Here is a 26923-nt window from a genome sequence, read left to right as displayed (position 1 = left end):
GGCAGAACAGGACCACTTCAGCTTCTTTGTAAAGTTAACTTGAAATGTTGCTCTGGTTGCTTGTATGACAGATTTAAGTTATTTTACTGTCATGTAACATTTTGGTTGACTTCTGTAAAGTTTTTGAAAAGTTTGTATGTTCTTGTTCAAGTTGCACAATGCCATCTTAAGGAAACCACAGCTTATTGTTGAAAGGAAACAATATTTCAAAGTTAGGGGTAATTAATGGTATGTATTTTGTGCTATCTTGTAGTTTTTAAAATGCGTCCCTCACATCTCCCCCTGCTAGAAGACTTGTAGAAAGCTGAATGCCTGCTAGGGTGCTTGTTTGAGTGTTGATACTTGTTCATTTTGAAGAATTTTAAGACAAATTGTGTATAAATTTTTTTTGAGCTACTTTAATCAGAGATGAGACAAGTGTATAATTACAGAGAAAACCATGCCAGCAGGTATAATTATGGAAAAATGTTATTAGTCATGGTTTCTATCTTGTATGGTATTTGCTGATGATACGTGTTGAGTTATTATGCATGTAGCTGTAGGGAATTGAGAGAGGGATTGGCCCTTGAGGATGGAGTCTGAGCTTGCAGTAACTTTGACCATGTGGTTAGGCAATAGGTTTCCTGCCAAGAAAAGCTAAGGCTGGTCTTGTAGAATTTTATGAGCAGGCAAAATCCTCCTGGGAACGGAGTTAAAGTGAACTGAAACAAAACATAAAATAGTGCTTTTACAGGCTTTTGGATTGCTATAGTGAGGTCTTATGGCCTGCTGTTAGTCTGTTTCCTTTTACATATGGTATTTCAATATTGTAAACATATTGTAATCTGTAGTGCATTTAGCAAAGGCAAATTTATATTATCTTGCTCCATTTCCTTTACCAGTTTTTATCTGATACAATGGTGCAGGGGCCCCAAGCTTGCTCCATCTAGTAGTGGCAGTGGGTGTGAAGCAGAATCCAGCTCCAGATCAAATGCCACCCCAGTACAGGACACGCACTTTATCTTAACCAAAAGTCCGAGAAGCAGTACAGGTAAACTAAACCACATGCACTCACCTGCGTACCTATGGAGAGTGTAGCATCTGTAGTTCCAATCAGTGTGATAGCATGTGTTTTGAAATGTGGTAGAAAGCCAGAGAGCCCAGTGAAAACCCCTTGTGAATCTATAGATAAGACATAAACTCCACACAGAAAGTACCCCAGACAATAAATAGACCAGGTGTACAAGTGCTGTGGGTTAGCAGGGCTGCTAAAGTTGCCACCATGTGGGTAACTCCGCAGATAGCCTATTCACCTTTGTTGCTCAGAAGATCTAAACATTTATGGGTTCTATCCCCACACCAGGTGCTTGTAGCCTTGTGTAGTATTGACACTGAGTACAGCAGGAGGAGGAACTTTAGCACCTCAGGATCAAGCATTCTTCATATGGGATGTTGAAGTAAGGTCCCATTTGTCTTACTTGCCAGTAGCCGGGGTGGATGTTTAAAATCTTTGTTGTGATGCTTGTGGGTTTGTCAGAATGGTGGAAACCAATCCACTGACACTAAGAATGTCATCTAACCTCGGTGAAGTCTTTAACTAGAATGAACTTTCTGGAAGAAGCTTCACCACATGGCATGCAGCTTCCTGTAGCTGGGTAATTGACATTATAAAGATTAGCCCCTTTGTTCATTTTTATGTATATATTTGTTATGTACATTCTATGAGGTAGAATGCATTACAGTAATCTGTTAAAGTTAACGTAAACTTTGTACCAAGCTTACTTCAGAATAGTTTTTGTTTGCATTCAAGCAGGCATTTTAATGCAACTTTTCAGTGTTTGTCATGATCACCTCTCAGACTGTCCATAGCTGTCTGTTTTTCTGTAGTGATCTTTTAGATCTAGAAACTTTAGACCTCTTCTCTCTGGACATGTGATCTCACTTTTGGGACAGTTCTCGCTGCACTGTAAAATTTACTTTAAAGCAGAATATGGGAAGTCTCTGTCTACAGCTCTTTGCTATCCTAGTTCTCACAGCCCTTATTTATTGAGAAAAGGATTTGTTTTGACACTTCTACTTGCTTGTCTGTATGGAACTTCGATGTTTGTGTTAGAATGTTGTCTGAGATGCTTTCTCTAATCTTTTCAGTGAATAGCAGTAGACTATGGTTTGGCTGCTTGACCAGCTACTTCAGCTGCAGGCTGCAGACTTTCCCATGGCTTTTGCATTCTTACTTCATCTTCCAGACTGTAAATCCGATAGTCATTTGCAGCATTTCTAATTTCTCCAGCATTTATTTCATGTTGATTTTCAGGCTTCGGTAACACAGTTTAATTAGGTAATTTGCTTTTCAGCCTTCTACCTATTAATAGTTGAACAAAAAGGCTAAGTCAGCAGCCCTTTTTGAGAGTATTTCTGTATTCTAAAATTACAAAGTAACAGTCTTCATAAGTATTTGCTACTCGTGTTTCTCATGAGGTTTTCCACTGTTTGGATAGGTTTGTCCAGTTGTCCATTAAAACAGCGATAGTGTGTGTATGGCAGACTAAGTGCTTGAATTCCCTATTTGTGCACAAATCTTTTGAATTCCTGACTTTTGTATTGTGGCCCATTGCTCAGATAGGAAAACATTTGGTATCCTCTCAAAAAAAAAAAAAAAAAGACTACGACATTACTGTACTAATCCTAATTGACCTTTACCTCTTTTCAGTGTAACTGTGTTACAGAATTTGGTATGAAAGTCCTCAAATATGAGATACGTAGATTCTTCATGGGCAAAGTAGCAGATATATTTAAAGTATGTTTAATATGTGTATAAATATTTTTGTACATTTAACAGGAAAAGTAGGAGCATTTTCCTCTAGCCTATAAGAAGCACCTCATATCTTCCCTTGAAACCGACTGTAAGCCTATTGGGATCAGCCTGATCAACATAAACTATGTGCAAGCCTTGCAAGATCATATACTGTCCAGAGAAGTACATTAAACCAAAATTCCCAGGACTGAGTACATGTTAGGTTAGGAATAAGTGGCAGTGATGACCTTGAAAAGAGACCTGGGAGTGGTCACATTACATGCCCTACAATAAATGCACTACAAAAAAAGGATATTTGTTATTGCCCTGAATAAGTAGCCACCAGAAATACTTTGGGATGTCTAGGAATGCCATGTACTTGGAGAGAGAGTAGGAGGAGACAGGTCAAAAGAGGGCCATAAAACTGTCTGTTCATCCGAAATCATCTAATGAGAACTTGTGTAATGTGTATGCAAAGCCTTGACCGAAGGCAGTATCAGTGCAAGTAACTTGAATATCTGATGGACGTGCACTTCAGGTTTTTTTTTCTCTGTCAGAAAGCATACAAAAACAGAAGTGTAACAATATGAAGACAGAGGGCAGAATATCCATGCAGGCAAGCAAGAGTTTCCCTTGTGAGGTTTAATCGGTCAAGAAGTATGAAAGAATTCAAGAAAGTGTGTGAACAGTACAAGACTGTTTTTGTAGACCATGAAGTGAAGATTTCCAGTGATCCAACACATCCTGCTAATGGTCTGTACACTCACCTGCCCTCAAGCAGGAGATACAGAAGCCTGCATCGTAAGACCACCAGACTATAAAACAGTTTCTTTCCGCTCTCCATTAGACTGTTGAACTACATAACTAGCCTATCAAGGGGCTTATTTTATGGATGTGCAATAACTAAGTGCAGTGCTAAGGTAGCTCACCTACATGCTGAAGGACTGTAAAGTGCAATATACAAACTGTGCAGTAATTCAGTCTAATCATAGATATGCTGCTATTGTTTCAATTTTACTTTGACAATATTACCTTCATATTGTTCCTTGCCTTCTTTGTCTCCTGTTCTGGGATGGGTGTTGGGTCACTGCTGTCCTACTTTACTTACAAATTGCTACTTATTAAAATTCTACTGTGAATATTGTAATTTCGTTCAGCTACACTGCTGTGTAGTTCTGAATGACATTAAAGTTTTCTTTGACTTGACTTTGACATCGGGGAGAGTTAGGGTATAGGCTAACTACAATCTGCAGATGTCTGTGTGTGCATCTGTTAAGCCTCTGCTCTTGTTTTAGTGTACAAGAATGTAGTTTTGTTTTGTGCATAAATGTTTGGCTAGGCACCTTTCTTCTGCAATGCTGATAATTTTGATGTCTTTTTTTAACATGCTTGTCTCGTCTGATGATTTCTGATTGTAATTTTTGTCTTTAGGTGAAGTACTACAATGCTGAAAGTTATGAGGTCAGCCGATTTAATGATGCCATCCTGAAATATCAGGTAACAGACATGTACATTTTGATATTTGCTTGTTATACTACTCAGCTGTATAAATAACCTGCTTTGAACAGTTTCTTTCCCTTATACTTCATGATCATTTCATAAGCAGTTAATGAGCCATGGGAACAATTAACTAAAAGTGTAGTCTGATTTCGAAAGAAATCTTGGTGAGATACCAAGAATGAAATAAGCATTTGATTGTGGTTTGTGATAACATGCAGTTATTGCAGTAATGTGGGAATTTGGTTTGTAGTTTCCTAAACACACCAGATAAATTTTGCCATTTCATAAAATAAGCATTTACTTTCCTATCTCATTTTAAGCAATATTCATATTGGAATATGTGTTTGGTTTATTTGATTGTTCAGAACAGTAATGTTTCTTCCCTGGAGGAAGACATTTATAGTTAGCATGTCATTTATAGTTTTCAAATCTAAGGTTTTGTTTCTAGTTTGTTCCATGTTAACAGTGATGTTGGCAGTATAGCTTAAGTTTTCGCATTATCAGCTGAGTAAAATTATGGACTATGACAGATTACTGCACCCATTAGACTTTGTAAACCACCTGGCCATCCAGAGCTCCAGAACTACTATTGGAGACCTGTTTATTGTGGAGTGGGACTTGCCCAAATATTTAAAAAGTATTACTGCTCAGATATTTCAAAATATAACTTGGGGGTGCATGTGCAGTACTGTTTGAGGTTTTATACTTTTCCAGGTCACTCTTTTTAAATCTGAGTAGAACACCCTTAATAAATTGAGTGCAATTTTATAATTTGACAAGATTTTTGACAAAAAAGATGATATTCTTAGATACTTTATAGAGGATCTGGACTGTGTGCTGGAAGATGAATATTTTGAGGGGAATAAGTTACTGATTTTAAGTCAAATATCCATGATGCTCAGTGTTTCCACCCGAAGATATCCAAAAGGTGTTGAGACCATCATTTTGGAGGCGGTACAAATTGAGCTGTGAGATTTGGTGGGAAGGTTTGTCTACATGAAAAGAGTCAAAGTTGCCACGGTTGATGAAGCTGAACACCTGTAATACCAGCAGGAGGTGATTGTGCTGTTTGTTCCCTAACTTGCTGTGATTCAGCAGAAAGCTACAAGGACATTTAAGAGACTTGATCCATTTAAGTCCCATCTCACTGGACTAGGGACAAAGCACAAAAGAATTAATTTGTTTATATCATGTTTTAGAATGATAATACAAAAGTGACTTGAACTATGCAGGGGTAAAAATACCTTTGGTTTTGCATCAGCTAAATGCTTGCCATTGCCAGAAAGAGAAGTCAGGTTTGGGAAACTACTACTGAGTTTTTCACGTATTACAAGAGAGAAGAAAGTGTTACCATAGTTGTGGCAACAAGGTAGAAAATTGAGAGAGTGGTGTTTGTGTAGCAAGGTTATTTAGAAGTGACTTTAAGAAGACATTTTTGATCTGTTGTTGCAGTGAGAGAATGTAAATGTAAGGAACTGAAGTTTAGCATTCCCTGCAGCATGAAAGGAATGTTGGATTTGAAAAGTGTGGTGCCTGACAGTCCTGCTGAAGAGATTGAGAAAGCAAAAGCACTGCTAGTGAAAATAATACAGTTAAAAATGAAGCAAATGGAGGTAGCTGTGGTGGCACAGAGGGATAAAACCCCCAACTACAACCGAATTGGCCAAAGCGTCTATTATTAGATCAGATTTCCTTTTAATTTGTCACGGGAAAGATGGACATGGGGCAGGCTGTGAATTGCCACATAGTGCTTCAGATGATTGACAACAGGTACATATGTAGACTAGGAGGTGGATGACTGACTCACCAGGATTCCAAATGGTAGTAGCCTTCAGTCAAGTGTGTACAGAAACATGCAAACATGGAGGAGGCATAGGGCTATAATTATAGTGCTGTTATTGCTGGGATGCCATTAAGAGCACAGATGACCAGCTTAGCTGCCTGGATGGTGACTCCACTGGTCAAATGCTACTCCCTTAGTATGTTGAAAATGCACTGACTTAAGATTGATAGGGGGGCTTGATGGTTGTCAGACAATATTGGCAAAAGCACGAAGAAAAAAAATGGAGCATTGAGGAAAGGATATTGAACTGAGGGATTTTGACTTGTCTGAGGAACTGAAGATAAGTGAGAAGAAAAAATCCAGATTAATAAAGACGACTCCCCTCTTTTCAGCAATGCCACTTGGTTTGAGCTGGTTGGATAGACCAAGAAGCTTTGTAGAAGTTAGTAGTTTGAAGAAATGAACTATTGTAAATTGATATATCTAGTAAGACTGGGCAATTAGAAATAGAAGTTGGCAATGCACAGATAGGGGCAAAAATGTTTTTCAGCATTAAACTTGTATTGAATGTGCCATAGAGGTGAGTATTCCATGCTTAGTGGTTTGAAATAAATGGAATCCCATTATAGTATATTAAACAAGATTAAACAAGAAGGAGGCAGATGCTGTTAAGCCCTTTGGAGGCTAAAAAGTTAATCCTTGAGTGATTGTCTGAAATTTTGCACGGAGAAAAAAATGCTTTTATTTTTTCTAAAGTTGGTGTCATTTTGTTTTCAGTAGGTAAGATGTTTGTGAGTGGCAGAGTTTAGAAATAAGTAAATGTTTTCATAGAAAATGTATTTATTTATTTTGGTTTCAAATGTTATAGCTCAATGTTTTACAAAGAAAAAAAATGCATGATAGTTTCCACTATTTGAATGATAGATATTGTTTGAATATTGGGCATCATTGTGATAACATATTTAAAGTTGCACAGCTGTAGACATAATACAGGAAACAAAATAACATCCTTGAAATAGTTGTGGTTGTAAAAGTAAGGGAGCATTGAACTATGAAATAAATATACTTTAATTTGGTGCAAATCATTTTAAGTTGGTAGTAACTGTTGGAAAATATTTGTATTAATAAAGTATCTAGCATGTCAGGAGTCTCGCATCCAACCCACTAGTAATCTTCATCCTCCCTTGATAATAAAGGAGTTAAAGGTTGCACCTAAGTGTACAGAATAGAATGCAAATAAAACCTTGATAACAATCAACTGAGCAAATGTGAAATATAAGAAGACTTTACAAAGTAAGGAGTAAGTGGGATGCTTAAGAGCAGAATATACTTGATAGAGTGACTGAAAAAGCTAAATGAGAGAATGACTTCTTGGATTTAATGGTGAAGGTGGAGTTTATAAACATGCTGGTATTATATTGACCATCTAAATGACTGCAATACAGAAATAGTAATATGTTTAATGTGGGAGGCTTATTTTATTGTGTTGAGTAGTACTGTGTTAAAAACATTTGTTATTGTGCTTCTTATGCCTAATAAGCTGAAAAAAAGGTGATGAATGTTTAACCAAGTGTTAAATGTGATGCCAGTGACTCCCTCTTTCCTGCTGACAAGCTGGAAGGAAATATTTCTTTGAGCAGGGACACAAAACTGGTAGAAAAAAATATAACATATGGAATGATGTGAGGTCATTCAAACACATCACTATAGTTGGTATTCTACAGACTGCTAAGAGGTGACCTGTGTCTGGTATACAAGGCATCCCCTTAACGATTGCTGATGGATTTACTGCACATCAGCAAGTCAAATGACATCAGAAATACTCAGTCTGAGGATCTAAACCTGTTCTACAACATTAACAGAGCGGTTTGGAGAGACCGGTGTTTCTTTCAGAGAATGCCTCTGCTGTGGAACAGACTCCACGTCCACATAAAACAGAGTTAATCCCTGTCCATATTCAAGCGCAACTTAGATCTGTGGATAGAAAACAGAAACTTTACCCCGGGACTGCCCTCTGTACTGCTAATGGACAGAGGCAGCTCCTAAGTGCTTTATCTCTTGTCTGGGTCATCTCAAATTAAATATGGTATGATCCCAATTATTCTCATTACAGTTAATATATAATTATCAGCCATGGAATGGGTAAGGCCAATCTGTAACCAAATGGGATAGGTTATTTTGAGCACAAATAGGGAAACTGGCTAGGCTTAAAATGGCCTGCAAGGGAAGGTAACCTACTGAACCTGTGTAAGATGAATGAGGGACAACATCTTAAGGATAGATAAGTGAATGTTAATTGATTGGGAATGACAAGTCTGGGTTTTTTGGAGGGGAGGCAAACCTCTGACAACATTGATAGAACAATGCTGATCCAGAGGGAAGCATGGTGCAAGAAAATGCTCCTATTGTTGGTGGGTTTTGATGCAGTAACAGCAATCAGTGGAGTCAGCTGGGATTTTATGAGAGGGAAGTGGCAGCATTTGCATTCCCTGATAGAGTAATAGGGATAACAAGGAGGATACTTGCAGGGTCGGAGGTGGCAGGATGCATTTGAACATAAGAATGAGTCAAGGATACCATCTTTCCCCTCTATATTTACTTTTTATTTAGAGCCATCCATCCATCCTCAACCCCTTTTTCCCATTTTTGTACATGGGGTCGAGGTGTCCCTTCAGCAGTGATAATCATCTAGAGCCATGGTTTACATGGGCGGGTGGCTAGTCCTGCCGTGTTCCTATTAGATCATTTCGACTGCGTCTTTGCTGAACTTAAAATAACGAACACTGAAAACAATAAAGGGGCATATGAGCGATTTCTTTCCCTGGGAACAAAATCGCTTGCCCGCCTCCAGTAGTTTGCTGTTTTGTAAACTGTAGTGCGATCTCGGAGTTGGTATATTTAGTTAGGGGGTTGTGGAGGGCACAGCCCCCCCCCCCCCACTTTGTTTTGTGTGTAGTGATGTATATATATTTTTTTGGACAAGTGATTTATTTCCCATGGAAAAAAATTACTTGTATGTAGTTTCGCTTTTTTCAGTTTTTATTTTTGAGTTCGATGAAGGCGCATTCGAAGTAATGCATCTTCGATGTTGTGATATAAACCCTTCCTGCCATGGTAGTTCATTCGTACTATTCACTTGCTCACACACTGTCAGCTATGGCCATTTTAGAGTGTCCAATCCACCTACTGCATGTCTTTGGAATGTGGGAAGAAACCCATGTTGACCGCAGGGAGGACATGCAGACTCCACACAGGGACTCATAAATTTAAGGAAATAAATGATATAGTAGTCAAAGAAAGTTACTTTTATTTGCAGATGATGATATTTTGTACTTAATAAATCCAGAAAAGGACATTTTGTTGGCATGGAACCTTTTTGAGATGAAAATAAAAACAACGGCTATAGTGGTGCACATGTACCCTTGGTTCTTTTCTGGCAGGTAAAGATACAGAGGAAGAGACTAAAAAGATAATACAAATATTGAGAAGCTGTAAACTGTTTATGGATAGTAAGGTACAAACACTGAAAATGTTTTAGTCCTTTTAGTTTTATATACAGGAAGCTGTATTTTTATCAACTAGAGGAGAATTTGTGGGCAACGATTAATAAAGAGCTGAAGGAATTTATTTGGACGGGGAAGAGAAAGAACAAGAGTTAAGTGGATTAAGTTGATTCTCCCCGTAGAACAGAGGGCTTTTGGTTGACTTGATTTGTATGGATATTTTACAGCTACTCAATTAAGGAAGATATGCATAACACAAGCAAAAGGATTTAAATCGCAGTGAAAGGGATGATGATGATGCAATGGAGAGGGAGTTCAATAAACCAGGAGAGAAGTATTGTGGATGCAGGTCCTTAAGGAGAATATTAGCGGGAAGTATTATAAGAATTAAGTCAACACAAGAATGGAGAAAAGAGATTTTGCCAATATTAATGACTGCAAGTAGATATTTAGAAAATAGGCAAAAGGGAACAGGAATTTACTGGAGGAAGATAGCAAACGGTCTAAGATATGTTGAGTAAATAACTAGGAAGAGAAAGGTCATTGAGTGTGATGAGACTAAGCAGAGGTTTACACTGCAGGTTAGAGACTGCCTTCCCCTTGACATAAAAGTATAGGCAAAGCAAAATGGGTAAGGGAATGTTAAGTGAAAGATCAACTCTGGTAGAGGTTTTAGTTGACTCTAGAGCAGATGCTGCTGTTTAAAATGGATAATTAGTTAGGCATATAAAATATTAAGTGATAGTATTAGTAGGTTATAAAATATTGGAAAAAGTGAATGGAAAGGCAGTTTACACAGGAACAATAGGATGGCATCTCTGTTCTTCCCAAGTGTACGACAGAGTCTAGAAGGTGTAGGATTTTTGCTGATAGTGTTTGTCTAGGTATTTTGACACCCCAAGCAAACTTCAGAGAATTGTTCCTCAGGTAGACAGCAAATTGCTGGTGGTATAATGGGACAGAGAGAGAGGTAACTGGGAAAATCATTTTTAGGAATGAGTTGTCAAATTTTAAAAATACAGAGTAGTCTTGTCAAAAATGTTAAGGGAGAAAATGATTGTAACTGAGAAAAGGGTTTTAATGAGCTTGGGATATAGGACCTGAATTGCATAGGTCATAGTAAGGCCTTAATAAGTTTAATGCTTTTGGCTGCCAAAAAATCAGTTGCTTGGAAATGAAAATCAAAATCTAAACCAACTGTAAAGTTTTGATTATTGTAATGGAGATAAAAAAACTGAGAACAGGTCTTTGGAAAATATAAATTGCAAATTACGTAGAAGTAAATTTAATATATGGGAACAGTACATGCAGAATAATGATCAGGAGGAGGAGTGAGATTTAAGGGAAAGCAGTACTTGAGCAATTTGTTGGAGTGAATGAAAAAGAAAACATGGAATAATAGCAGTGGTGGAAACTGATGCAGTTTTCCTTTTCAGTTAATGTATGTGAACTCATTGTTGCTGTTTAAAATGTAATGATTTAATAAAGATGTTAAGAAATGGAGATTTGTAGGTTCATAGGCACTGTGCTTCAGAAACATTTATATTAACATAACCCTCACAACATCCTTGGAACCCTTCAGAGAAATTATTTTCAGAACGAGCTGTCATTCTTCAAGTTTTTCACAGTAATACTGTACTAGGTCTAAGAAGTGTTCATAGGTTGGTACTAAGCTATCGGCCCTAGGGCCTATACAAGCCTAGCCATAACAATTCCCTGGATATTTCTTCCCACAATACTTACTTCTCTGGACCCCTGTCTAGAAGGGCGACTGACATGATCCCCAGGGTGAATTTCCTATCTCCCATCCTATCATCAAGGTTCCTTTTGAAGAGGGCCAATGAGGTGCTCTGCTTGACATGTATGGGCAGTCTATTCCAGAGTATGGGGAGTCTCTGGGTCAGGAACCTATCTCTCCAGCATGTTTTGTTCATTGTGATGACAAGGTTTAGATTCCTGGAGCATGTGGCTCTGAGGGATTGGGATTTCTTTAAGTGGAGCATGTCCAACAGCTCAGGGTTTGACATGGCCTTGTATGTTAAGCAGAGATCGCCTCTGAGTAGACGATATGCCACAGAGTATAGCTGGAGTTTTTTTAGATGGTCAGCATATGGCATCCACTTTTTAGGCCTGTGATTCTTTTAGTGAGGTATTTCTGTGGCCTTTCCAGCTGTTGCAGATGTCTTGTGAGGTACATACCAAATAGGGCATTATACTCGGGTCTAATGAGGGATGAGTACAGTGGGACAATGACCTCCTTTTTTCTGGATGAAAAGCCCTTAGTGATGAGGTGTGCCACATAGAAGGATTTCCTGACTGTTGTGGCGATGTCGTTATCGAAAGTGAGACCACTGTCCACCTGTGTCCCTAAGTCTCTCATCACACTTGCGATGTTTAGTGTCCTGCCACCTATGTGGCAATTCATGGGTACATGTTTTTTTCCAAAGAGGATAACTATACATTTCTTGGCATTAAGCTTGAGCCCATGGCTCTGGCACCAGGCATCTGTTTCTGTAAGGCCCTTTTGTAGAATATCCACATCATTTGGGGATTCAATAATGGCTCCCAGTTTGCAGTCATCTGTGAACTTTGTTAACCAGAGTCCCTTAGTGTTGGCCTGTACTTCAGAGAAGTAGATGCCAAACAAGAGTGGTCCCAGGACTGAACCCTGAGGTACTCCACTTGTCACTTGTCTGGAGCTGGATTTGGAGTCTGCTACTTTTACAGTCTGGGTTCTGTCAGTAAGCCAGTTGGCAACCCATAGAGTGACGTAGGGATTTATGCCCAGCTTAGTAAGTTTATCTGGGATTCCAGAGTGGGGAATGGTGTTGAAGGCCTTGGCGAGGTCCAGATAGGCTGAGTGGACCGCCTTACCCTCGTCCACAGCTCTGGAGACTGATTCGAAGAAGTCAGTCAGATTCAGGAGACAAGATCGGCCCTTCACAAACCCAGACTGGGTGGGGTCCAGTGTTTGAAGGTTGCCAATGTCTTAGTTTAGAAGTTCCATGATAATGTGTTCCATGCCCTTGCAGATCAGGCTTGTCAGACTGATGGGACAGTAGTTCCCGGGATCCAAGGCGGATCCCCCCTTGTGGAGTAGGATAACTGTAGCTGTGCGCCACTCAGTGGGCACAAAGCCTGAGGTGAGATTATGATTAAACATGACACTTAGGTGAGGTGCCAGTTCATTTTGTAGTTCATGTAGTACACAGCCTGGGATGTCATCTGGTCCCATGGATGCTGTATTCTTAGCTTTGGAGAGAGCGGTTCCTACCGGTGTGGCCGTGATTACCGGGATTTGGCAATCTTTTGTTATTGAGATGCTCCCTTTAGGGGCTGAGAGGGGGGTGAAGTTGGCACTAAATCGATCTGCCAGGATATTGGCAATATCCTTGGGATCAGTATATTTAATGCCATTCTGTTGTAGCTCAGAGCAGATCTGAGCATTGCCTTTTAGATTCTTGACATAACTATAGAATACCTTGTGTTTGTCTTTGGAATCTTTGGCAATTTTATTTTCGTAACTAGCTTTTGAGGATTTTATGAGGGATCTCAGCTTATTACTGAGGCTGGTGAGGGAGTTTTTTTGCATCCTGGGATTTTCCTCCTTTCTGCAACAGTTTCTTCTTTCTGTTGTATAGTTTGCTTATAGCAGGGGACCACCAGATTGGCTTCCTTTTTTTGGAGAAGAGCATCTTGGTTCGATTTGGGATGGCACGATTCATCCACGAGTGGATGTGCTCGTATAGTGCCTTAGTGTAGGATTCTGCAGTTGAACTTTCAGATCTCGTCTGCATGGGTGTCATGATGTTTGTCACTTCTGACTTCAGTAGTAGTTTTTTAAGGAGGTTTCCTTACTGGGGGGTGGGATGTGGATGTCAAGGGTGATTTGCTTATGGTCAGACCTGACCAATGAGGGGGTGACCACTGGTGTGGCGCATCTGTCTCCCATGTTGGTAATGACCAGGTCTAGGATATTGGTGCCCCTGGTGGGACAATGGATTAGTTGATCCAGGGCATTGGAATTTATGAATTCCAAGAACCGTTGGGAAAAGGAGTTGGTACCCGAGTAGTTTTCCCAGTTAATGGCAGTTTCATATCCGTTTCCCATCATATGTTAGAGCAATTTAGAGACCATGGATGATGGAAAACGATGGTTGTTGGAGGTTTCTAATCATGCTGATACCAGTTGTATGGTGCCTTTGCTAAACAGATGGCTCATTCTTTGTCAAGGTTATTACAGTGTTACATTTAGTTCAATTTATGATTATTTATCAAGCTCATGTGAATGACAGATTCATTTCCTCATTGCAAGAGGTCTGAAATGGATAATTCTTAATCTAAAAATCATGAAAATGTTGCCTCCCTTTTGAGACTTTGGCAGTTATATAAAACTGTATGTGATGTTTTTTTTCTGTATGAATATTTTTTTCCCTGTCACCCTCTTCTGGCCATCAGTGTTACCCCCCCCCCCCAAGCCACTCTGTTGACCAGTTTGCTCTGTCTTGGTGAGGTGAGAATGTTAAAACATTTATCCACCGGGAAGGATTTAGTTCCCCCCACCCACTCCATTAGCTGACCATCAAACCACTATTACCTCTTCTCTTCATTCACCAGGTCTACTGAACTGGCCTTAGTCTCCCCTGGAGTCAATCTAAACCCATATCTGGTGCCTGTGAAAAGAGTGAATATACTGATACAGCCTAGGTGTGTACCCTAACCCCCACTACCTCCCTGTGTAGCCTTTATGAACTCCATATTATTGCTACATCTGCAGATGCTTGTGAGCTTCTGAGCATGAGCACCCTCCAACTAAGCATTATATACCTTTTCAGCAAAGAGCTTGCCAGGGTCTTGCACTGTTATATTTCATTGCACCTAGGGTGTATCCCTACCTTTCAGGATAGGTGTGCGAACGTCAGCTATTTACTCTCAACCTGCCCTCAATGTGGCCCCTCCTGCACCCATGCCACTAGTTGAACACAAGTTATCATGGTTGCAGTAAGGGACTTTAACCCTCTTTGCCATGGGGCCACCAGTGGATCAAAGTTCCTTGCACACATGTTCATATCTAAGGGGCTAGCTTGCAGTGGGCTTTGGCAATGCTGTTTGTACCTCCATGCGATATGATGAATTGTCCCTGCTTCCTTAGGGGCATGACGTGTGATTGTGTCTTCTCTATGAATTCTGCCATGGAGACTATCACCATCACTTGACCTTCTTCTCCTTCCTCTTGAAGAGATGTGAGGAGGCTTAAACCTCATCATTTGTCTTCTCCACCATGCCTGCTCCAACAGCTTTCTTGCCTAGCTATTTATTTAGAAAACCAACAACTTAAAACTGTTGGCTAAATACACTTTGGAAGGAAATTTTCGGCTTGAGAGTCCGTTATCTGAGAAGAAAAAGACCAAGAAAGCTGGGTCAGATTCTTTGGCTGTACCACCTCCATTAGACATCTCTCATGAGGCTAGTGAAAGCCTGGAAGATCGTCGAGTTTTCTTGTCAGATTCTCCTGCCACGACCACTTTGGAGGCCAGCATGGATCCGACTTTGCACAAACATGGAGGCCTTGCATACACCTGCTTCAGACGTACCGGGGGAACAGCGGCTGATAATTACGAAGGTCCTAGGGGGTGTTCCTCAGATATTAAGTAGGGGAAGAGATTCTGACTGCACTAATAGAATGTCATCGGGGGTCAGAGCCTCCTAAGGTGTTTAAGGCTGACATCCCTCTCAAAAAGAAACCGAAAACTATGCACATTTCTCTTGCTCCTAAAGATCTTCAGAGTGAATGGCAAAACTTCATTCAAGACCTGTTCACTGCCCTCATGGCTGTAAAGCCTCCACAGGGAGTTTCTGTTCCTGCTTCTCCTTGTCTTCTACCCCTCTTAAGAGACCTAGGGAACAGGATTCCTCGGAGGATGATGCAGATTCTGATGAAGACTCTGACTTATTCTTTTCAGATTGCTTCTTCCTTTAATTTTTTCTAGGAAGAAGAGTCTATCAGTCCTGACTCTTCTTTTGAGGAGATCTTTTTTAGCGACACTGTTTCCAGAATGATGGATTTTTTCAAATGAGACACTTCTTAGGTGACTGATGTTCAGAAGAAGGTACAATGACCTTCTACAGATGGAGTCTCTTCGGCCCTTTGCTGTTCCTCCTGTTCTTGCTGCCTTGCTGGATGCTTTTCTACTGATTCTCAGCACCCTCCCCCCAAAAACTTATGACTGCAAGTTTCTGTGTGTCCCTCGGCTGACCTTTCTGTGGTATCAGTTGCCTCTGATAAAACCAATTGCTTCCCTCTGACAAGGACAGCAGAACCATGGAGAGGCTAGGTAAGAAAGTGTATACTTCTGCTACCCTGGCCTTTAGAGCTGTGAACTATCAAACACACATGACCAGATATGTTTTGGCTCTTCTCTGTCAGGCCGCTCAGACTGTTTCAGATCCCCCTGACTCTTGAGGGGAAGGCCTCTGCTCTTTCTCTGCTAGCAACATCTTCCAAAGTTGTTCGTCATTCCGTTAAATGCAGCTGTGATGCAGCTAATGCTTCATTTAGGACTGCTGCTTTTAGTTCTGTTTTGAAGAGTTATTCCTGTCTCAGACTTCAACTGTTACCTGATGATATCAAGGTTAAACTGATGGATGCTCCTCTGGATAATAAAATTTGTTTCGGGTGGTGCTGCTGAGTTGTTTAAGTCCCTTCAAGAAAAGGGTAAAGCCTTACTGGATTTGAAGGATATTATTGTTTTGCCTGTTCTCAAATTTCAAAGGAATTACCCCCCAACAAGCCTGCCTTTGTTTGTAGACAGTCTCTCCCCTCCCCCAAAGGTAAAAAGGGTGGTAGAAGGGCTCCTCTGCTAAGGTTACCCAAATCTCTTGTACTCTGAAGTCTCCTTTTCATGACAAACCAGCTGCTGTCTGACTGTCCTTGCCCTGTTCTTCTCAAGTCACATTCATCTTTCTCTGCATCTTTCTTCCTGTTTGGTTAAAGGTCATCCAAGACTACTGGGTTCTTTCCGTAATTCCCCAGGGTTGTAACATTGTTTGGAAATCTCTCCCCGCCCCCTTTTGGGCATACCTAGACTCTTCAGGTACAACTGCTCTTTTTTCTAGAGGTGCTTTGGGGACTGTTGGCACAAGGAGCAATTCGAGAAGCCCCAGCTCCTCAGAGGGGAAAGAGCTTTTACTCCAGAATGTTCTTGGTCCTCAGGAAAGACGGCATCTGGAGGCCCAGTCTGGATCTTTCTCAGCTGAACACCTTTTTGAAGGTCCCTTTCTTTTCAGATAGTACCCCTTCAAACCGTGTTTCCTCAGGCTTTTTTAGTTTCCCTAGATTTCAAAGATGCTTATCTACACATTAACATTCATTCCCTTTTCAGGAAGTTTTTACAGTTCTCTGTTACTTCCTGGCATTTTCAGTTCTGTGCTTTGCTCGTTGGCTTCTATAATGCCCAAGAGTCTTCACCAAATGCCTTACTCCTGTGATTGTTTTCTGCAGGTTGAGAGTGATGCAGGTCTTTCCTTATTTGGATGACCTGCTCATTCAGGCCTCTTTTCCAGAGGCTTTACGTCCGCATCTATACTGCTATTACTCTCCTAGAAAGCTTGGGATTTCTGGGGTGCAAGCTCTAGACTGTTACAGTGCTGGCATTCCTGCTGGCTTCAAAAGCTGTAACTCTGATTTCTGTCAGTCCCTTCTTCCTCTTGCTTGAGTTACAGCCAGAGAATTTCTGAGGACACTGGGTTTATATGGCTTCCACCATTCCTATGTTTCCTGTGGCCAAGTTCCACATAAGAAAGCTCCAGTGGTTTCTAAAGTCAGTTTGGCTTCCAACATTCTCATCCATTAGATTTCCTAGTCTCAGTTCTTCCATGCCTCAAGCTGGAACTTCAGTGGCTGGTCCATCAGTTGACCTTCAACCCAGAGCATCCTTTTCACCCTGCAATCCCCTCTCAGGAACTCTTCACAGATGCTTCATATTAGGAATAAGGGCCTCCTTTGATCATCTGAAAGTGCAAGGCCTTTGGTGTCTTTGACAAAAGAGTGACCACATCAGTGTCAAAGCTCTTGTTTTGGCTTTTCTAGCTTTTCTTCCTCTTTTCCTTCCAGGGCCCCTCAAATTCTCACAGAAAATTCCACAGTGATGTGGTATATCAGCAAACAAAGGGGGACAAGGTGTTATCTCCTGTGAATATTAGGTTTTCAAGTTTGGGATCTAGCTATCCAGTATCAGGTGACTTCAGGCAGTGTACATTCCCTCAGATCAGAATGTAGTGGCAGGTTCTCTGAGCACGTCCATAACACAATCCCACAAGTGGATGCTTTACAGGGATATGTTTTTGCACATTGTCCACCAGTGGGGGTACTCCTTAAGTAGATCTAATTGCCTCCTGTATGAACAGACAACTTCTCTTTTGTGTCAGAGTCCCAAGTCCTCTGGCCTGGAATGTGTATGCCCCGAAGGTCCTTTTCGAGGTAAAACAGGATGTCCCCAAAGTCTTGTTGATGACTCCCTTTTGCCCCAGACAGCATTGGTTCCCTCTTTTTCTGCATGTAGCAAAGAGCAGTCATCACAAGTTACCTCACAGGATGGACCTACTGACACAAGACAAGTTCCATCAGCACCTGTCACTCTTCAACTGACATTGTGGGTGACAAAAAAGCTACACAAACTGTTAAAGAACTTTGGGTTGAAGGAAGCCAGGAAACGCCACTAACAGCACATCTTTTTTGCAGATGGAAAAGATTTTCTTTCCTTTTAACACACTTTCTTTATTGGTGTCTTATTTGTGTGAATTGCTCAGTGCTTTGTTTGCCTTTCCTTCCTCAGAAAGCCAAACAGAAAAGAACATTAAGCGTTACAGGTAGCCTGTCAGCCCTTAATTTTAAAATTGACAAGGCATCATGTGATGCTACTTACAATGGAAGAATATTCCAATTCAATTATTACTTAATTACTTAAATTAAAGTCCCAATAAATCAATAAATGTTATAACTAAGCACAATGCTCACAACATTCCATATTAATGCATCACAGGAAAATCATCACTCAAAATATCCTCATAAAAAATCACTAATAATATTAACCTAAGATATGACCACATAAAAAACATTAAAAATGAAACATAAGTAACACTATTTAATATACTAAAAATGAATGATATGCCCCTTTAAAATATATATGTGAGCAACCATTCTATTATTTTAAAATAGAGCCATTATAGTAAACTAATATTCTTCATAATTACATGAATAAATATATGGCCATTTAACCATATTAACCTTAAAAAATGCATTTAACCAAGTTATCAACAACTAGTCCTTTGATCAACTAGAAAAATATATAGAGAAAAATATAATTAATCAATTAGACAGCAAATTGATGAAAATAAACAAAGATAGCTGCATTCTAGGTAATCACCAATACTGTGCCACTAAATCATTGAACAGAACAGTAAATATGAGTAACAATGTTAATTTCCTTTAACACAAGACATCGCCACTATATTATTTATACATGACAATATCAGTTTATCTATTAATAGCTAGCCTTTTCAAAACACATGTAATAGAGACGTGGTCATTGAGACCTGGGAAAATGTAGCCCCAGTTCTAATTTGCCAATATAACTCTTGTATTTCCAAAAAAATTTGCCAAGGTCCTACATAGGAAGCGTCTTCCACCTTCTTCAAGACCATAAAGACAAACTTATGATTTGGAAATTCCAAGATATGGCAAGCAAGTGCGTTATTGGTATCTCCTTTTGCAACTGCATAATAGTGCTCATAAATGCGCTGTTTTAATTTGCGCTCCGTTTTTCCTATGTAAAGCGCATGGCACATTGCGTTGCTACATATACTATAGCTCTGGTATTACAATTGAATTTACCTATGATTTTGTACTTAATGTTGTTAATTACAGTACTAGTTCCTTCTTTAATAAATTTACATTGACCACAGCTACCGCACTTGCTCATCCCATTTCTGAAACCTTTCAATTTATTTTCACTTTGACCCGTCTCCAAAAGGGTTTTCAGATTCGCCCCACGCCTATAAGTAATTGCCGGTGGGCCCTCGCAAATTCTTAGAACTTGTTTGTCATTTGCAAGGAGCATCCAATTTTTATTTAAAATTTCTTTTATAAAATAATGATCTGTAGAAAAAGTACATAGGAACCTAAGGCTGTTATCCTTTTGACTACAGTTAACCTTGATGAAACCAGTGTCCCCCAATTCGTCAATTTGATTGACATAATGGTGAGATGACAAAATGGGACTAAATTGTCCCATTCTACGTTTGTACTCAACTTCTTCAAAAACTTCATCCACCAGTCTTCTTGGATAACCTCTGTGGCTGAACATCTCAATAAGCTTATTACATTCTACATTGAAATCATACGGAAATCAGCTTTCTGGATATTTGGTTGCAAAAAGATCCAGTGAATATGAGATTTAAGAGTAGTATATATAGAAAACCTACATATTCAAATGGCTTCCTTCATTTTTCCAGCTGCCATCCGCACCATCAAAAGAGAGCCATTGTAAAAGGGCAGATGGTGCGGGCAGCCAGAATGGTGACAGATGGCCATGATTTCTGAAAACCCTTTTGGAGACGGGTCAAAGTGAAAATAAATTGAAAGGTTTCAGAAATGGGATGAGCAAGTGCACAATGTGCCATGCGTTTTACATAGGAAAAACGGAGCGCAAATTAAAACAGCGCATTTATGAGCACTATTATGCAGTTGCAAAAGGAGATACCAATAACGCACTTGCTTGCCATATCTTGGAATTTCCAAATCATAAGTTTGTCTTTATGGTCTTGAAGAAGGTGGAAGACGCTTCCTATGTAGGACCTTGGCAAATTTTTTTGGAAATACAAGAGTTATATTGGCAAATTAGAACTGGGGCTACATTTTCCCCAGGTCTCAATGACCACGTCTCTATTACATGTGTTTTGAAAAGGCTAGCTATTAATAGATAAACTGATATTGTCATGTATAAATAATATAGTGGCGATGTCTTGTGTTAAAGGAAATTAACATTGTTACTCATATTTACTGTTCTGTTCAATGATTTAGTGGCACAGTATTGGTGATTACCTAGAATGCAGCTATCTTTGTTTAGTTTCATCAATTTGCTGTCTAATTGATTAATTATATTTTTCTCTATATATTTTTCTAGTTGATCAAAGGACTAGTTGTTGATAACTTGGTTAAATGCATTTTTTAAGGTTAATATGGTTAAATGGCCATATATTTATTCATGTAATTATGAAGAATATTAGTTTACTATAATGGCTCTATTTTAAAATAATAGAATGGTTGCTCACTTATATATATTTTAAAGGGGCATATCATTAATTTTTAGTATATTAAATAGTGTTACTTATGTTTCATTTTTAATGTTTTTTATGTGGTCATATCTTAGGTTAATATTATTAGTGATTTTTTATGAGGATATTTTGAGTGATGATTTTCCTGTGATGCATTAATATGGAATGTTGTGAGCATTGTGCTTAGTTATAACATTTATTTTTGATTTATTGGGACTTTTAATTTAAGTAATTAAGTAATAATTGAATTGGAATATTCTTCCATTTAGCATCACATGATGCCTTGTGGTTTTTTAAAAGTAAGGGCTGAACGCTGTCACTGTAACGTTTGTTGTCTGCTGTTTTTCTGAGGAAGGAAACGCATAGCCGTCTCCGAAAACACCAATAAAGAAAGTGTGTTAAAAGGAAAGAATCTTTATTATCTGCAATCGTATGTGCTGTTAGTGGCGTATGCTCCGTGTTCTTCAACTCGCTTCTTGTTCTTTAATTGTGGGTGATAGGGTTTTGATCCCATTCAGGCACCTTTTTTCTGAGGACGTACTTTGGGTCCTGCAGGAAGCCAGGAAACCCACTACTAGTAAATCTTGTTTGTCCAAATGGAAGAGATTTTCTGTCTGGTGTCTTTCTTGAAACTTGGATCCACTTACTGTGGATGTTAATTTGGTTCTGTCTTATTTGTGTGAATTGCTCAGTGCTAGGTTGGCATATTCTGTTAAGGCCCACCTGTCAGTTGTTTCTGCTTGTCTGCCTTTGACTCCCCCTTTTGCCTCTAGATTTGAAGCCAAACAGTTTTAAAAGATGTCCTTTACATTAAGCCTCACAGGTAGCCTGTCACTCCTTGGTATCTTAATTTTGTTTTAGAAAAATTGACTCAGGCTCCTTTTGAGCCTACTGCTTTAGCTTCCTTACAACATTCTTCCTGGAAGACTGTTCTTCTTTTGGCCCTTGCTTCTGCCAGATGGATCTCTGAGATGTATGCCCTTATGGCTGTTCCTCCCATTTTAGTTTTCCATAAGGACAGGATGTCCCTTTGTACTTATCCTTCTTTTGGATAAAACTAAAGATTTTCATAAATCTGAACAGCTTTTTGTTTATTTTAATCCTAGTGCTTTAGGTTTGGCTGTTTCTAAGAAAACCATTTCTTCTTGATTATCCAAAGCCATTTTGTTTTGCTATTCTCTTCATATGAAGAGCCTTCCTTTTTCTGTTGAGGCTCATTCTGCTAGGGCTATGGCTTCCTCTGGTGCTTTTTTTTCAAGGGGTTGGATACTAATTTTATTCTTGAGGCAGCTACCTGGACTTTATAGTGCTTGGTAAAGGTATGCACAGAAGTTCGGTATGATTTCTAGGGCCAGAGCTGGTTTTGTCAGGGCCATTCTCTATGGCTTCCTAGAGGGCTCTGCTGGCTCTTCTTTCTCCCATTCGTCTTCCAGAACTATTGTGCTCTCCTATTGTACAGAATACTGCAACAGTAAAGAAAAGGACATCTACTGTTATGGTAGGATTTTTGCACAACAGTACTTTCTTATGGTTTCATAGAAACAAGCTGACAGATCCAGGCAATAAATGTCAAGAGCGCTGGATATTGTTTGCTGAAAGAAACATAAAATTAAAAGGCACAAGGGAAGTAGTTTAGTAAAATATGAAGTTTGAAATTATTGGCAAGTGAATGAGAGAGTTTTCCTAGTACCCAAATAACTTGATGCATTTATTAGAACAGTATATAATTTAATTTTATTTAAATATAGCCCGTGCCCTTTTTCTTAAGGCTAAAAGTTAATGTTGGGGCACTTCCAAAATGGCTGCACATTGAGTAACACCATAATTTCAACTCTCCCAGTGTGAAAGCAGAAACTCAGAAAAGAGAGCCAGTAAACTAGTATTTTGGGGTAAATTTCAGTAACTGGCTAGTAAGTGAATTGCCTGGATGCCAGCAAAAAAGAAATTTAGCGAACCTGAAAGAAAATCACTGACTGGGAAGAATTCTCAGCTGTTAAGTAAAAAGCAGTGCAAGCTCCAGCTTTGGTGCAAGATATGACTTCCAGTAACCTAGAGGAAAAAAAAAGTCAAATGTACTCAGAGCTGATTAAAATAATAAAAAAACTGATGATTATATCAACTCAAATAACAAAATACTTGAAAAAAAATGAAGAAGCTTTAAACAGATGTTCAGATGAGGTGATAACATTGCAAAAAAAATCAGAGATTGAAATGAAGAAAAGGCTGGCTGAATGAGACAGTTCAAGAAGGGATGTTTAAAAAATAATAGAATTAGAAAACAGAGCACATAGGGGAAACCTGAGATTTTCTGCTGTACCAGAGAAGCTAGAAGGAACAGACTATATTAATTTTTATGAAAGCACAAATAAGCAGCTGGACTGGTATTTCACAGCAGGAGTTGTTCACATCATATATATTCTCCAAACCTGGCCATGAGAAAGCATCCTGCATCTTTAATGGTATAGATGCAATCCTACCAGCAGAAGGAGCTATCCTTCTGCCACACTTTTGTCAGAATCAAAGTTCTAAAAGTGGGAGACAGTAGAGTGTTTGTGGAAAAAATGATTACTCACTGTACACCAGGCAGAAGAGAGTAAATTTATTCCACTAATCAGGGAATGACTAGAAGCAGGTGTGAGATTCAGAGTGCTGTACCCAGCTATCTTCAGAATATTCTTTCCTGGAGGGCAAAGTCATTTTTTTGGTACAGAACATGTTAAGGACATATAGAAGTTTGTCCAACAAAAAGTCATCTGTGAATCAGGAGATTCTGCTTTTTGTTGTTCTGGTAATAGAGCACAGAGAGACTATGCCAGTGAAACCGTTTAAAGTATCTCAACAGAAAATGCTTTAGAAACAGAAAAAAAGCGCAAGACTTGACCAGAAGAGCTGAGAATACATTGGAAATGAAGCATAGACTGGATTTGGCAGGTGGAGATAAAAAGGAATGAAACCAGCAACTTGGAAATTAACAAATAAATGTGGGAATACAAAGCATTAATTATATTTGTGAAACATGACAGAACAAGAAAGCCTGGAAATACTGGACTTTTTTGACTTTGTTATACTTGGAGACTCTAAAGCATATGCCCAACTTCATGTTATTAATGTTTGGAAGAACACTTAGGAGAGGGGAAGAAGAGGGAGAGTGTTAACTGTAAGTAAAAAAAAATTGTTTCTAACCGTGCATTTTTATAATGTATAATGTGATCTGCCTGCTATAAAGTAAAGTTTTTTTTTCAGTTATTTCAAGTGTAATGGGTTACTAATTTCCTTCTCTTTTCCCTTGTTCAGTTTTAATAAATGCAGGCATTGAAATGTAAAAAAAAAAGAAGAAAAGTCTGGTCAGAAGAGCATGATACCAAAAAAAAAAAATGATGTGCTTTTTCTCATTCTTGCATAGGCGAATAACTGGATTAAGGCCCTTAGCTTGATCTAGTAACACATTTTAAGATAAAGCAAATAAGTAAAAAAAAAAAAAAAAAAGAACATTGAATATAATAAAGCTTTCCTCTAGCAAATAGGTGCTTGTAGAAGCAGCTCTATGTCTGGTTCGCATGTCTCCATACAGAGAATCTGATAAAAAGTAATAAAAACAGAATACTTATTTCTTTCAATGGCTAGGTGATAATGTTTTCTGAAAGCATTCATGTGTTTTCTCAATCTGCGAGAGTAATAAAGATAAGACAAAACCAAACAGCACTTGGTAGAAGCACAGGTTGTGTCAGGTGTCTTAACATGGCTGTCCTTCATTTTAGGTTAACCGAAGTCTGTGAGTATGGCTGTCAGTCTGGGACATTTGTTCCTGTTAGGAGTGTAAAACTTCAATATTTGAAGATATATGTAGTTTTTTGTTTTAGTATTAAGTTAATAGGTTTTAGGGGTGTATTCGGGGTGTTTGTTTTTTTTTTTTTTTTTTTTGTTTGAGGGTCTTCAGTAAAACAAAAGGTTTAGTAAGATGTGACATAGGCTGAAATGGATATGACAAGAAACAACTGTATAAAACATCAACCTGCCAAACAAGTGTATGCATGTAACACAAAAGCTGGAACTAGACACTTAACAAAAAAGCTATTACATATAAAGGGTGGGAATAATAACTTTTTTAGCATAATGAAGCTTTCTGTGGTCTTGAAATGAAAATGGTCGCACAGATATACAAAAAAAGGAAGATTAGTGAACTATATTAAAAATGTGGAGTGCAAATAGGTATGCTACAGGAGACACATTTGGAAATAACTGAACATGTGAATTTGATAAAGTTTTTCAGGACGATTATTCAGCAGAGTACCTGGGACAAAGGAAAACATGAAAGAGTACTTATATGAATTGCAAGAGAAGCTCCAGTAATGATACAAGAGGATAAAAGATAATGGTAGAGCTGGAGTACTAAGGGGGCTACTGGCAAGGGATGAGGGTTACACTGGCATGTATTTATATTAAAACTGGTTTAATGGAGCTTAAGAAAATTCTGGGACAAGTAATTAGCTTTCAGATGGGAGTATTACTTATAGGTGAGAAATGAAATTTGATTTGCAACAATGAAGATGTGTCTGGAGGCCCAGAAGGGAAAATGTAACAAAGCAAAGTAGATTTTTGAAGAAATTTGTAAAATTATTTGGCATGGATATGAATTCAGTAGTAGGAGTTCTGAGTAAATTTGCATAACATTCCTCAAGATACAAAAACTGGGCTAGGCTAAACTGACTTATATTTCGCAGGAAAATGTATATTTAATTGAAAGTTTTGATACTCATTGCATAACTATTTCAGATCATAGGCCAATAATTAAAATAAAAAATCAGGGTAATGAAAGAAAAATGAGACATTGGTGCTTTCCCTCCTATCTGTTAAAAGAAGAGGAATTTAAGGAATGGGTAGCAGAAATTTTTTGGGAGTTATTAGACAAGATAGATTTTTCTTCAGAAAATATAGCTAGGGAGTGAAATACAATTAAAGTGGCATTTCAAAGGGTGGAAATAAAAAAAAGCTAGATATGGGTAAGAAGTAATGAATTATTTAGAAGGATTGGCAAATGTTAAAGTATTGCAGAATAGGTGGAATCTCACAAAACAAGAAAAGGCGCAATTGCATAATGCTAAACAGAAAATAAGGGATCACCTCAATGATATGCATGAGTTTAGAAAGATTGCTGTTCAGCAACTGTGTTTTGCTAATAACTCCAGAGCACAAAAACTTTTAGCACGACGACGCAGGAAACATAGAGTAGATAAGGTTGTTGCCGAGCTTAGGGAGCCTATAACAAGAAAGACAACGAGATCCTGTTAGAGGTACTAGAAATATTTCGGAAATTTTATGAAAGTCAGTGTAAAGCAGAGAAATACTGAAGTCAAGAAAAGGTAAAAATGGAAATGTTTATGGAAGAATTAAATATGCCAAAGTTAGAGGTAGATGAGGCTCAATTACTAACAGGATAGGAGGAGATTAGATAAAAATGGTGATGTATAACCAAGCCACAGGAAAGTCCCTAGAAATAGATGGCATTCCTGTAGAAGTTTGGAAACTAGCATTGAATATTTTAAGAGGAGGAGAAGCATCAGCGTCGTGGAAGAAAGGGGTGGTGACTAATACCTAAAGAGGGTGAAGACCTATTGGATCCAGTTTCATACAGCCCCATTTCAGTCTTCAACCATGATAAAGTATTTGTCTATAATGAGTAAAAGAATGGCAAAGTCAGTGCTTAGCTATGGATGAATGTGGTTTTGTGGAGGGGAGGCAAACATCTGACAACATTAACAGAACATTGATGATCCAAAGGGAGGCAGAATGTAAGAAAGTACCACAGTTTGTGGGTCTTCATGCAGCAAATGCATTTTACAGAGTAAGCTGGGAGTTTGAGCAGGGCATTGGAAGCATTGGCATTTCCTGATAAAATTGTAAGATTGATTAGGAGGATATATGAGGGATCGGAGGTGAAAATTAAAGTGGGTGGGTTCCTCTGATAATTTCTTTGTGAGCAGAGGAACCAGACAAGGCTGTCCTCTTTCCCATTTGTTGTTTGCATTAAGT

The 26923-nt window shown here is 38.8% G+C and overlaps 1 protein-coding gene across 1 annotated transcript in view; it reads left to right on the top strand.

The window, feature by feature from the left end:
• Positions 1 to 26923, top strand: part of ABCB6 (ATP binding cassette subfamily B member 6 (Langereis blood group)) — a 1916984-nt gene that overhangs the window by 688908 nt on the left and 1201153 nt on the right. The window contains exon 9 of the mRNA XM_044075230.1: positions 4205 to 4270. Within this exon, the coding sequence (XP_043931165.1) occupies positions 4205 to 4270 (66 nt within the window). The remainder of the gene's footprint in view (positions 1 to 4204; positions 4271 to 26923) is intronic.

The sequence above is a fragment of the Protopterus annectens genome, chromosome 6.part0 (genome assembly GCF_019279795.1).
Source record: "Protopterus annectens isolate FY-2018-M chromosome 6.part0, PAN1.0, whole genome shotgun sequence".
Classification (NCBI taxonomy): Eukaryota; Metazoa; Chordata; order Ceratodontiformes; family Protopteridae; genus Protopterus; species Protopterus annectens.
Note: the sequence above shows the minus strand (reverse complement) of the source record. Positions and strands in the feature narration are given on the sequence as shown.